Genomic DNA, 14,217 nt, shown 5'->3' with positions numbered 1-14,217 from the left:
GTTGCTCAGGACCCATATTCCCCAAACCAAAGGCGATATAGTCATGAACTTCTCAATAACCTCTCAAATGGCAGTCTAGATTTATGTGTATATATTTGTATGTATATACATGTATGTCAACTCATACCCACTGACCAAGGAGGGTAGAAGTCTTGCTACCTTATGATGCTGCAGTAGGACACATTTGCAGTGTCAAAAAACACTTTTAAAAACAATTTCTGCTCCTCATCTTTAAAAAAACAGGTTAAAACTTCACAGTGTACACCATCGGACTCAAAAGATTGCTGTTGCTGGGTTCATTTATATATTCCTTTCTCGAGGAATAATCCCACTGACCCAAATGGGAATTTTGCCTAATCTGAGTTGACTAAAGGGTAGTTGGTAAAACGGCAGAAAAAGATACCTGTATGAGCCATCCTTCCTGTTCCTTTTTAGACAATGTCAGAAGAGGGATGAAGGGCTATGAAAAGCTGCATGAGGCTGGAGAGAACATTTTCAGTCAGTTGTGAGCATCTTTTCTCTCTTGCAAAAGGAGCAATTCAGTATTTTTCAAAACATAGCAGATGATGTCCAAAGTGCAGTTTCTGCCCTTTTGGCTCTGTTTGGCATCAGTTGCAGTTCAGGCACATTACAGAACGTTTTAGGAGGCACTAGGTGCTTGAAGATCAGGTTCAAGATAAAACAGGGTGAAAATCTGTATTAGAGCTAGGAGAAGTAATGGTTTTCATTGTAAAAGTACTCGTATGCTAAAAAAAAAAAAATTTAAAAGGAGAGAGATTTCAGTAAAACCTCCAAAACAGTTTCTGCCACAGCAAAATGCTGAAAAGAGTTTTGGTAATGAGAAAGCTGAAATTCTGTGAAAGCAGATGGTGAAGGGGCTTGAACAGCAAGGTGAAACCATGCACTGCTGAACTAATAGGCAGGTTTGGAAAACATAAGTAAACTAACTGAATTTCTGCCTGACCAATGTGGGACAGCTTAGGAAGAGCCATTGTTCTTTCTTTGGAGGTTCTGGTGCAAGCAGGCATTTTGGAGCATGTGCTAGAGCTGACACAGGAGCTCAGGGCCCTGGACTCACACAAGAACATATTCAGTGGACTCCTCTTCTAGCACATGCGAGGTGATTTAAAGTAGCAACCTCATTTCACTGCACATATGCACCCAGCACAGAGGGTGGTAGTGCAGGGTAGCTTCCAGGCAAATTGATGGGAAGGTCTGGACAGGTTATATATCACTAGGGTTGGCCCTGTAGGTAGAAGCGCAGATTGATTAAAACTAACACTGTGAAATGCCACAAAACACTTCAGATGGCCTTTAAAAGTTAGTCCTAGGTCCACTTGCATTTATCCTGCTCCAATAACTGACCACACTTTAGCAGAATATAGGACATACATACAAACATTTCACAGCTGATTTTGTGGTTATCCAGGCTCTATTGTGAAGAAACTCTTGGTGATTAGTGGTGGAAAATTGTGCCTTAATCATGCCGTACACAAAGAAAAAAGGCGGATTTTAAGGGCCTTGGGTGTTGTCTTTTACTTAGGCACAGGAACTCAGAAATCGGTACAGGTCTGCTCAAGGCAGACCTAGTATGTGGTGTCTGAACCAACTATGCACGATGTCGAAGACAGCCTCGTACTCAGCACTGGACGGAGTCACAGTGCAGGAAAAGGATACCATATAGCTTTGTCTTGCTTGTGAGGGGAAGCTCGTCTGGCGCTGTCAGATGTTTGTTGACTCTTCTCTGTCAGTGAGGCCCAGAGGCAGGTAAAAAGCTGTAAATACTACACAAAAAACTTTACCTTTTTCTGTCCCCAGTACATATTCTGTAGCAGTTCTCTTCCCAAGCACACAGGCAGTTGTTGAGATGTGAGAATAATTAGAACATGACATAGTATATGCAAACAAGCTGGAGAAGGATATTTCAGAGTGGAGTCCCAAACATAGGACTGCACATCAACCTGCCATAACCTGTTTCTGGAGTAATTGGTACATCTCCCATTCTCAAGCCTTGCTTTCATTTTTTTCTTTTTCTTTCTGTTTGCCTACTTGAAAGAAGTACATTTCTGGCATCTGGCCATAGGGACAGGTTTTTAGCTAGTTTCTGCTGGCACAGAATCACTCCAGTCTGTGGTTGAATTCTCATATATCCAGCTGAAAATCTGGTTAATAATCAACACTATCACCATAAGGAAGGTAAACTCACTGCCTGTGCACTATATAAGGCTAAGTTCTTTGCTGAGCGAATGGTGCTTCTGTGTGTAGCCTATAGGGAATTAGTGAAAACGACTTGTTGATACCAATCACATAAGAGCAGAAGCATTGTTACTGTAGTAGGTCAATGTGAAAAAATCTGTTTTCTTAAATCAACTGCTCCCCAATGTCCTGAAAAATTAATAGCTTCAAGAAATGAAAGTATCCACTCAGCAGCTGAAGTAGTCTCAAACTACTAGCTCTAGCTTTTGTTTCATTGTATGAGATAGTTTTCTATTTAAAATTGAAATAAATAGGTCAACGTAACCTTTTCAAAGGTTAGGGTGGTTTGGTTCTGATAAACAGTTGGGTGAGTGTTGTGGTAAATTCACAGTGGCTATGCATTATGCATTAATGGTAGAATGACAAGCTATTTTTACTTATTCTTTTATAGAAATACAAGAGAGTAAGCAGTACATTAAAAAAAAAAACCAAACCAAAAAACCCACCAAAAAACCAAACCCACAAACAAAAAACCCAGCACATTGCTTATAAAAATAACTCACCCGAAGTTCAACGTCAGTGTATGCTCTAATTCGTATACAGTAATATTTCACATTCACCAAGAATCACAAGCCTTTGGTTAAACACTGAGGTCATACAACCTGGAAGTAATTTTTGTTCTAAACTTATCCCTTGCTTTCATGCAGTAGGACTAATTCCAGGCCAACACCTATTAATCAATACTGGATTTGCTTCAGTGCCTTCTGGAATAAACTCAGTTCCTTTAAGGCTTCCATTTCTTACCAGAAAATACTGAAGTAGGATGCATAATACAAGTATGGATTGAGGTCTGCCACTGAAGCAAGGTATTTTGAGGGCAGCTATTCAAAAAGAAATGTTTTCTGTGTCTACTCATGGATCTCATGCCTTTCTTCTTGGGATATCTAAGCCTAAAAAACACTCTCCCGCCTTTGCAAATAGACCTTTACTCCCTCTAGTCCATCCATAGGTCCGCTTGACATCGACCTGGCTGACATGGTCCTGCCAGAGAACAAGCTTTCCCTTCTGGTTTCCAAACTGTCGCTGAGCAGAACCTTAGGGCGAAACACTTCCATGAATTTCTGGTAAAATTCTTTGCATGCAAAGTAATAAATGAAGGGATCTATGCAGTTGTTGAGGCAACTGAAGCATAATGTGAGCTTGTAGGCAGGGTACAAACTCCTGCCATAAAACAGGCGGATGATCATATGCACAAGTAGGATAAAGTTATTGGGGGCAAAGCAGGTAACGAATACCAGAAGGACTATTATCGCCAGGTATATGGATCTAGTCTTCTGCCTGTTACCATATCTGTTCGATGTCTGAATAAGCTTCCGAATTATGCCAATATAGCATCCAACTGTTACAACAAAAGGGATCAGGAAGAGCACAACGAATAGTGTGAGGAGAAAGGCTACCCAGGCTGCAAAGTTGGGCAGCATATCCCACTTGAGGACGTCAAAACAGGTTATAATCCCCAATTCTTTCACTTCATAGGTCAGATCTGTGCTTTCTAGTGGGTAGAAGGCTAGTAGCAAGAACATCCACATACCTAGGCAGGCAGCCAGGGCATATCTTTTTCTTCTCCATTTGATCAACTTCATGGGATATACCACACCCATGTACCGCTCGATGCTGATGCAGGTCATGGTCAGTATGGAAGAATACATGTTGGAGTAGAACATCACGGTCACTAGGCTGCAAAGAGTCTTGCCAAAGCTCCAGTGATTGCTTTGGATGTGATAAGAAATCTGGAAGGGAAAGCAGCTGGCAAGCATGAGATCCGTGATGCTTAGGTTGATCATGAAGATAACAGAAGGTGTTTTGGGTTTGATGCGCCAGCAGAGCACCCAAAGGGAGAACAAGTTGCCAGGGATACTGATCAAAGCCACCAGTGTATACACAACTGGGAGAGTGATGGAGATAGCTTTATTCTGGAGCATTGCCAGTGTTTCACTGTCCAGGTGGGATCCGTTTTTAACCATTATTCACAAGAGGGTTGTTGATCCCTGTAATCCAGATGGATCATATCATGAACACTCGGCTTAAAAACCTAGAAGACAAATGTCAAGAGAGAAAAGAAATGTCAAAACAGAAATTAACAGAAATAGAATGCACTTCTCTTAATCGAACTAAAAAAAAAAGCCCTATGTAATTTGACAGATTATCTCTAGATGAATGAAATCCATTGAAATTATCTTCTGAAATCTCTCTCTTCCCTCCATATTAGCATTTTGCCAGTCTCACTTCTTCCTAGCTTTGAACAGCTACTTTTTCCCTGCCGAATATCCCTGCCAGTATCCCTGGCTTTGGATACTGTTTGCAGTCTATATGTTATCAATATGTTATCACACCTCTTACGTTATTGTAACATAAAGAAAAGCACATATCACAAATTGAAATTAAATTGATGTCTGCATGAGAACAGTAGGCCGTAGGATCTCCATGAGCTAAATCCGTCCTATCTACTCCAGATGCCATGACCTTGCTTCTTGTAATATACAATATTTTCTGACTTTTCTTTTCCCCTAAAGTGACCCATTCCAAGTAAGTGCTGGGATTTATTTATTTAGATAGTTAGTTATATTTATTTATTTATTTTATTTATTTATTTTCCAATGGGGAAAGGAGAACATGCAATCAATTAGTCATGGTATATTCATGATATAAACAGAATATATAAAAAACATCAAGTATAATTGAGAACGAGGGGCACATTGCATTTGTTTACAGGTTGAAGGGACCAGGCCTACAGAAGTAACAAACCCTCTTCTAACAAAAAGAACAGCTATTGAGTTTCAATTTCTGCAAGATTTGAGTTGCTAAAACATGTTCTGTTTGCAGCTGTCTTTTTGGCACCACCTGTAATTCTGCAAAATTAGATTCAGTTTTGCAGTCTGCAAAGTAAAACCGTGCTTTCACTGGCTGGCCTATATAGATCTTTCTTGGCAGATACAATAGCTTATGGTTTAGCTCATTTACTTCATAAAGCATAGCAGCATAGCAGCTGCAAACAAGAACTCATGCCTCAATGTGCTATATGCATGAGTGCTAACTTTCATTAAGTTGTTCTTCTCTTGGTGCTGGCTGACTCTAGCTGAAAGTAACTATTCTGACAAAAATTGTGATTTCTGACAAAACCTGTGATTTCTGACAGAGGCTTTTATTGAGTAACTTACTAGACCTTTCACAAAATAGCTGTTAGTGATTCCTGATACCTGGTGAAGATGAAGTCTCTATTGAAGGCTGTTGTGCAGTAAAGAGATACTCAACTCTAAAAATAAAAGGAGTGCAGACCCAGAAAAAGTATAGCTACAGCAGCAAGAAGCTCAGTGGGAGCTTATTTCTGTTGTTTCTTGATCTGATCAATCTGACATAGTGCTTCAAATGTCAGCTAAAAATATTCAAAAGGAGTGAGAGTCAGTATCGAACAAGTGATGTTAACTAATGTTGCCAGTCTTCCGGAGCTTTCAGGTGAGCTGTTGGAAGCCCAGGAAAAGCCACAAGAAAATAGGAATTGCAAAGCAGTCAGAGATGTGTTCGAAATATATATCATGCATAGGACACAAAGCAAACGTTCCAAGTAATAAGCACATCACATGATCACAACTGCAAAAAGCCCTTTGAGCCAAATCCATTGCAGATGAAATCCTGTTCTTGTCAGCGGAGCTATATCAAGAATGAAACTAACTCTTCAGTTTTCAAGGGAACTTGAAAAATCGCTCACTGACACAAAGCTCTTGGAAAAAAACCTTAATGCTATTTATTTCAACTCTTTGATCTCTGGCTTGCCATAGTAAATACCTATTCATGAATTCTGTTTCCTCAAAAGTCCTTCTCAAGTGGCATCCCTTCGTGGCTAACAACCCTAAAATTTCTCAAAACAAACAGAATTTTTTTACATATATGAAAGTACCTACAGAGCTCTATTAATAAGCCTTTGTAAGTGAAAGATATTTTCTCTGACAGGATAAGGGATCTCACTCCTAGATACTATTCCAATAGACAAGGTATGTTCTATCTGAAGGGGGCCTATAAGGATGCTGGGGAGGGACTCTACCTTAGGGACTGTAGTGGTAGGACAAGGGGTAACGGCTTCAAACTTAAACAGGGGAAGTTTAAATCAGATATAAGGAAGAAGTTCTTTACTGTGAGGGTGGTGAGGCACTGCAACAGGTTGCCCAAGGAAGTTGTGAATGCTCCATCCCTGGCAGTGTTCAAGGCCAGGTTGGACAGAGCCTTGGACGACATGGTTTAGTGCAAGGTGCCCCTGCCCATGGCAGGGGGTTGGAATTAGATGATCTTAAGGTCCTTTCCAATCCTAACTATTCTATGATTCTATGATTCTCTGATACTTGGGAGGTAGGAGTATAGGTGAAAATTTCCATTAAATCTGTCACACTGGTCATAAAGCTATTGAATACCTCTTATGTTGAGTTTTGCATTAGGGCTGATCACAAATGTATTTTATTCTAAACTTGCTTTTTCTGAGAGCATATCCTGATAAGAAGAAAGTAAAATAATGCATGCATAGATGCTGCAATACAGAAAACAGCATTGTGGCCTGGCTGAAGGCCTTTTTATGTCTTTGAGGAACACTACATCAGTAAAACATAAGTGCCTCTCAAATTTAGGCACCTCTTGAACAGAGGTTGAAAGGAACCAGACTTTGTGGTTAAGTGCCTACAAGTGCTCTCCAAAAAGGGTAGGTCCCCTTGGTATGGTTTCCAGTAAGAAAGATGTCCATCACAAGGAGCAAAATAAGAATAATGCAATGGTTCCCTAGTGTCTTCTGCAAGGGAGGATAGGGCATGCACAGTGCACAAGATTGTTGCTGCAAGTCATGCTTGAGGGCAAAGAGCCTTTTGGGGAAATGTGTAGTACAGAAAATCCTAGTTCCAACTTTGTCTTTCCTTTTGCCAAATCCTTCTGGGGCTCTAATCCTGAATTCCTTGTTCAGGAAAGCCTGGGCTAGCAAAATCCCTGCTCTGAATCACCCTTACTTGTGATACTTTGCTTTTTAAATGCCCAGGTTAAGTTGCTGGAACCACAATGTAGCATTTCAATGTACTTTACCTCTCCCATTTTTGCATTTATTTGGGTTTAGGTAATACTGTATTTATATTTTCATGTTGTTTAGGGTAATTGTATGTTCTTCCACCACTGCAACCACAGTCTCTGTCTGTGTCTTGTGGTGTAACTTGAAAATGTCAAAAATCAAATGAGAAATTAATCTTTATGAGTTTTAGATTCTCCTTACATTTTATGAGTTGCTTCCTTTCAATTTCAGGTTTTCAATTCAAATCAGTGGAGCTTGCATGGCTTCTAAAAAATCATGGATTGTAAAATTCAACCCTCAGCTAAGGTTTCATATCCATAATCTGTAAAAATATAGTTTTATTACATAAATATCCCTGTTAGAAAGATATGCTTTTGCTTTTATGTTGGGGAAAGCTATATTTAAACTACAACAAATGGACATACAGGTAGACTGAAACAAAAACTCAATGAGGATTCTTCAAGTGGGAAGATCCTGTCTTATTGCCATTTACATCAGTCCTCAAGCTTCTGAGATACAAAGAGAAATGTTAAGCTTTTCTGCTGGCCTCATTTCTGAAACGTTCAGTGGATGGATGTGTTTTATATTAGGTACTAAAAGCACCTACATCCTCTGGAGTATCCCTTGCTAAATCCAGGTAGGATTTTTTTGCTTGTCTTCTTTCCGGCTCATGGCACTCTGCACAGAAAGCTCACTTAGAAATTCAGTAACGCCAGGTTTTCATCCAAGCTGTAACCATAAGCAAAGGTGACAGCTGCTTGGTGCCTTTTTGACAGGAATAGTGATTCGTTTCTCTTCAGTTGATGAAAGATGACAAATAAAACATTAAAGGATATACTGAAAATCAAGCAGTAAAAAATCAGAAGAAGACTGCATTATTTCTTTGCCATGGAACAGTAGCAATAAAGATGTGTCTACTTTACTTTCTTTTTAGGGGACTACTAAATAAAACTGTTGTGTTTCCTCTCTTACATCTATTCTCTTCCTGTTGTCGGCCAAGTGCACCTGTGAGAAAGACTGAAAAGCCTGTGAGCCAAATGAAAACCAGAATTACCATTTTATAAAAATTTTTATAATTTGTTTTCTGATTTGAGATGGAAAAGTAAACCTCAGAACTTATCACGCAGCAGAAAGCCATCCAAAACCTATTCTGCTTCATAGTTTTTGGTTCACTACTTATCAAAGCACTATTGTGTAAATAAAAAAAAAAATAAATTCATAAATTCTTTGATATAGTTACACTTCTGGAAAATCACCCTTCCAGCTGCAGAATGTAGGATGGCATGTTTCAGATTAAAGGAAAAACAAACTGCAAACTGAAATGCAGTTTCAACTGAATTGCAAACATTCAGAATGAAGCAAAATGAAAGCACAGATTTTATTGTAAGCACTTAGAGAAATAATATTAACAGTTTTTAATCAGTGCAAATGTGGCTGAAGAATATATTTTGTTTCTCAAAAGACTGCATTTTTTTATTTTTATTTTTTAATAATTTTTCTACTTGCTCAGTTTAATACTATTACAAAGCAGTAACAAAAGCTAAAGTGTGAGGGTAGTTTATGTCTACCTTAATGTAGCTAACACTTTTGAAAGCTTAGGAATCCCCAGTGTTCCTGCTGGGGATTCAACGCCCATCCAGGACTGTCTGAATTGCTAGTGAGATGAAAGAATATTAGACAAGGACAGAAAACAGACACTTAATTTCTATTGTATACTGAGTATGGGGAGAAGAAGCCTGGAAGGCAAGGGCCCAGGAGCCAGACATCCTGAGTTGTAGGAAAAGTGACAAACACTTTGATATTTAGATAGAGTAGGGGGTTTTAATATCAGGAACAAGAAAAAAAGGTGCTCTTTCGTAACACAAAACAATCTGAGAACAATCTCTGTTATTGTTCTTAAAGCTTCATTGATGCGATTCAGAGAAACACTTCTGCAGATGCTTGTTCACCAAACTGAGGAATGTAAATGAGTGCATTTCTGACTGCATGTTCCTTAAACTGAACATGGGCTTTACCGAAAGAGGCTGCAAGTTTTGTCTGGATGGCTCTTTCTCACCCTTGCAATAAACTTTCATGCAAATTTTAGCTTGTGGGGTTACATCTCTAAAAGCCAAGGGTTTGGTTCCCTCAGTCAAGATCTGAATCCAAGTCTTCTAAGAAACTTCTCTGTATTTGGCCTTCCATATTCTTTCTGCCAATTTTTTTTCCTGTTTTCTGCTGTTTTGTTCTGAGTATCATTATTGCAAAGATCAGAAACTGTTGCTGAGCCTGTACTTATGTTATCGCAACGGCATTATTTCATGCTAGGCTTTAGCTTAGCTTCTTTTAAGAATAAATACATCTGGGAAATGAGACTTTTACCCTCTGTGCACTAATGTGTACAAGTACTTTGAGCAAACAAACCAAATCTGAAAACATCTTACTAGCTGCAGTATTCTTGACCTTCTGTGGCATTTCGCTTTAGAAAAATAAAACTGTTCTTTATTTCTTATTTTTCACCAAATATTATTCAGATAAAGAGCATAGAAAACAATATGTATGCCTTCACTGCAAAATATGGCACATTTTTTACATGAGAGAGTTACATTATAATCACTGTATTAATCAAAAACCCTTACGGAGACAAACTTCAGTCTTTATCTTAGTACACCTAGTCAAAGTAAACCCTATGGTGGTTATAGCTCTGACTTCAAATAGTTAGGGCAAGGTAAAACAAGAGTGTATTCTCTCCACAAGGATTTCATATTGAGAGGTAAAAAAACTCTATTTTTTCAGTAAGAAAAATGTAGAAGCATTACCAGCTTTAGTGTAATGGAGGAGTACATTCCTGTTGAGTTTGTTAGCTATATCAATCTAGGCAAAAGCAACTTTATTCAAAAGAGAAGAAAAATAATCCTACCGTTTCTGCCTATTAGAGAGTGCTTCTCTTCTCCAGCCTGAGACTGCAAGTGAGCAGTTTCCAAGATTCAACAAGGAAGACTTATTGAGTGTGAAATCTAAATGTACAGGCGAGAGGCAAAGAAACATCACAAGGAAATACTGTAGTCATTCTTCAGAAGTAGCTAAGTAGTAAAAATAACTGTACATTACTTCCTCCACATTTCTTGTGTCTGTCCTGGACTATGGAGTTTTGCTGATAGTTGAATTTTAGTTCACTTGAAACTTCACTTTTTCTACCTGTAAATTAGCTAAGTCAGGATTCTGTGCTGGTGTTAGCAACATTCACCCTAATTTAGATAAGGTTTGAATAAAACCAGCCACTATCATCTGTGTAATAACCCAGTTCAGACTGAAACTAGTCACTGTGGTCTTTAAAAATCTCATTTCTGCAGCAGTCAGGTTTATGGAAATAGTAAAGCTGTGGGCTAGTATTGACAAAAAGCTCTCAGCATCTGAAGAGTGATTCTGTGCTAGTTACAGTACAAAATGAAGCAGTTTGCAATTTTCTTTATTGGTGCGCAGGATAGTCAGCATTCTGTGAGCAAAACCTTAGGTCAATTGAAACACAACTTGTGTAGCTCCACTGATAGGTTGTCTAGGCTGGTTTAAATTTCAGGCAGAGTAAGCATCCTCAACCGGATTTAAAGAGGTTCCAGTTGATGGGGTAATAGCTAGAATATTATATATATGTTGGTCTTTCCTAGTAAGCTTATTTTTTTTAAACCTGATATTTTTAAGAGGATTAGCAAAGCTAAGGCACACCTTTTAAAAATTCAACAGAACAGTTCAGGAATTCATTCTACAGGACTTATACTTTGCAGTTATTGCCCATGTGCATGTTCTTATTTCCCAACATCACAAGGTAACTTGCGTCTTGGTGGACTTGCATCTTGCATGTATCATGCATGCAAGCAGTTACTGAAATATTGCTGATGCCTGGCAGGGAACCTTGACTTTATTGGACTACAGTTTTTGTCAGATGGTGCATGGCCATGGAGAACCAGCTCTTGCAAAGCTCCTTTTAACCACTCTGGAAGACATCCTGGTACTGTGGAGTTATCCTGTGCCAGAGGGGCTCTCCTGCAGGTAGCTTGCCCTTGAGCTATGGGAAAATGGTGAAGATTTATGTTTTTATAGAACTTTGACTGCAAAAAGTGCCCGATCAAGTCTAAATTTAAATAACACATGAACTGATTTCTTTTATAATTCTAAATCTTTCAAATATTGTCTACATCCAGGATTGACAGACAATGGCTTCTGGTCTGCATCTACTTCCTACTACAAGTAATTGTCTCACATAACTGTTGTGAAATTAAGAGGAAAGAGTGTAGTCAGTCATTTCCCTTCTGTCCTCAAATGCTGGCACAAGGTGTTTGTGGCAGACAATAGGACAGATTCCCAACAGAGAATCCCCTCAGTCTTCAGAAAACTTGATGGTCTTGTATTGAATCTGTATGGTCTGACTGGCATTTTACAGCAAACATATATCTATATATATTCTATTTAAAATCTGTACTTTCTATCTTTTCATCTCTCTTTTCTGTGAAAGCCTTTTTTGAATGTTTCCTCTCCTGTTCAGTCCACAAAGGCACAAAAGAATTGAGCTAGAGCTGCATACCTATTTTTGAAGATTGCCTTTAGAGATAAAAAATAAAAAAGGATATGATGGTCTGTAGCTGTTGATTGATTTAACATGTGATGGAGTCCATAAACAGGACAGTCAAACAAGTTTTGCAAGTGTAGCTAAAGGGATAATTTGGCGCGGTATTTAGGAAATGTTTGAGAAAAAAATGTAGGGTAATTCTAACATTCATGTAATGTACAGGGGCCAGAAATCGTAAACCATATTGTTAGAGGTGAAACAAAGAACTTGGCTGAGCATGTAGGCCATTTTCAGATAGATCTTCTTCCACTACTTCCACTGGTTGGTCTCAGTATGTACAAAATCTCTTTACTACCTCCTAGATAAGTAGACCTGTCCCAAAAAGCCCATGTTGGATATGTAACAATTGCTGACTTCTAAATACAGGCTGAATTATTATTTGTTTTGTTAAGTAAGATCTATACGAATATGCAACTATTTTTTCCAGAGCAGCAGCATTAGGTAGCAGGATTTGGATACGGTTAGCGCCTTTCTTGCCTGGTCTTTGCTACAGGTATGTATTTAGCATCTGTAGAAATCTAAGTGTTTATTTTAGGGTGAGTTGGAAAGTGTGGATGCCACTGACTGAACTGGGCAGATTTCCAGTGACTGTAACAGGCTCATATGTAGTCACTTCTATTGTAAATGCAGGTGTTTGAAGCTGAGTCCATCCCATTTTAAACATCCTGTTGATTCAGATCCTGTTTTCCTGGAGGCCTGTAATTGCCTGGATTCTGTCAAAATCTAAACTAGTCCATTAAAACATAATTGGCCCCTTTCACACTTGGACCACTCAGCTGCCACTTTAAAACAACCAGGCCAGCTTCCAAGCGAAAATGAATTGGCACATAATAGGACCAAATGCATGATTTTACCTGCACTCATCTTCTTCCACCTGTGTGTCAAAACCTACAATAATTTTTCCATGATTATAAAATTCTTTGTGTAGAAAAGATGCCACAGTTAGGATGCACATACTATTTAGCCTTTATTGAAAGCCCAGCTACAGGACCAACTGCTCTGCTCTCTCCGTATGTCTCATGAAATGTATTGGCAGTGAACTCCTGGCAGACTGGGTGTTCTCCTGGCTCACACATCAGTTAGAAGTGATTCTCACATCAGCACTAGAGAAAACAGTCTTGGCTGAAAAATACATGAGACCAGGGAGTCTGCTAAATTGACATGCGATATGCACTTGGCAGCTTTCTTGCATATCTGATTCTCTGTTCCTGAAAGGGAAAGAAGAGATAGATATGCAGAAAGAATGAGCCTTGCTTCCTGTCAACTGTGCCTCTTACTGGAAGGCTTTGATACAAAAAATGGGCTACTGGAAGCTCTTTTGTATGGCTGGAACTGATACAGTGTCCATGCATTTGAAAAGGTAAAAAAGGAAGACCTGGGGAACTACAGGTCAGTCTCCCCTCTGTGCCTGTCAGGATCATGGAAACTAAGCTAAAGCATATGAAAAATAAGGGGGTGATTGATTGACAGCAAGCATGGCTTCACTAAGGGCAAATCATGCCTGACAAATTTGGTGGCCTTCTATGGTGGGACCACAGTGTTGGTCGATAAAGGAAGAGCAACTGATGTCAACTATCTGGACTTGTGCAAAATATTTTACACTGTCCCACATGACATTCATGTTGACATCGATTATGTTGAGCATCAATAACTGCATCTGCACTGCTTGTGTCTGGCACAGGCATAGTATAGATTCACATGTGCCTGAACAGTGCCGAGCAGATGTACACAAAGGCATAGTGCATAGGTAGCAGGAACCTCAGAAACAGCTAACTACAGGAGCATATATACTGTTTGACCTAGTTTTAAAAGCAATGTTATATATGCACATAAAGAAAAAAGAAAAAGACACCATAATTATTACTTTTTCCCTGACTTACCACTTAACACGTTTTCCTGACTTCTCCTCAGTCTGGCAGTTTGATACTAATTAGAGGTATGACTGTAACAGACAGAAGTGGAGATTATAAAATGGGAAAAAAAGAAAAAGATTTCTAACAAAAGCTTTACCTCTTGTTCAGTTTCCTTCTGACAACTTGAGCTATCACACTAATACAAAGAAATAGCATCCTGAAACCACATCTGCTATTGTTTCGTTCTTCTGAAAGTACTTGAGTGCAGATGAGACAGCAGGGCCAAGTTCAGCTCTTCAGCTGAACCAAGCTGCAGGTGCCCTCATATTCGGGCTTTGGTCTTCCTCCCAAGTCCTCACTGCACTTAGGTAACTTAAATCCATAAATAAGACAAAAATTGGATTCTATCCTTGTCTAACATACTCTTTCTGCATTGAGAAGTATATAACTGCCCAAATTATAGTCAA

General features: G+C 39.0%; 1 protein-coding gene across 2 annotated transcripts in view; it reads right to left on the bottom strand.

The window, feature by feature from the left end:
- Positions 1-564: 564 nt before the first annotated feature.
- The window catches only part of P2RY8 (P2Y receptor family member 8), a 32,178-nt gene continuing 18,525 nt past the window's right edge, over positions 565-14,217 (bottom strand). For both annotated transcript variants that reach the window (XM_030477288.1, XM_030477289.1), the window contains exon 3: positions 565-4,288. In XM_030477288.1, coding sequence (XP_030333148.1) covers positions 3,147-4,220 — 1,074 coding nt within the window. In that variant the 5' untranslated portion in view covers positions 4,221-4,288 and the 3' untranslated portion in view covers positions 565-3,146. The remainder of the gene's footprint in view (positions 4,289-14,217) is intronic.

This window comes from Strigops habroptila, chromosome 2 (genome assembly GCF_004027225.2).
Source record: "Strigops habroptila isolate Jane chromosome 2, bStrHab1.2.pri, whole genome shotgun sequence".
Classification (NCBI taxonomy): domain Eukaryota; kingdom Metazoa; phylum Chordata; class Aves; order Psittaciformes; family Psittacidae; genus Strigops; species Strigops habroptila.
The sequence above is the reverse complement of the archived record's forward strand: the minus strand, read 5'-3'. Positions and strand labels throughout refer to the sequence as shown.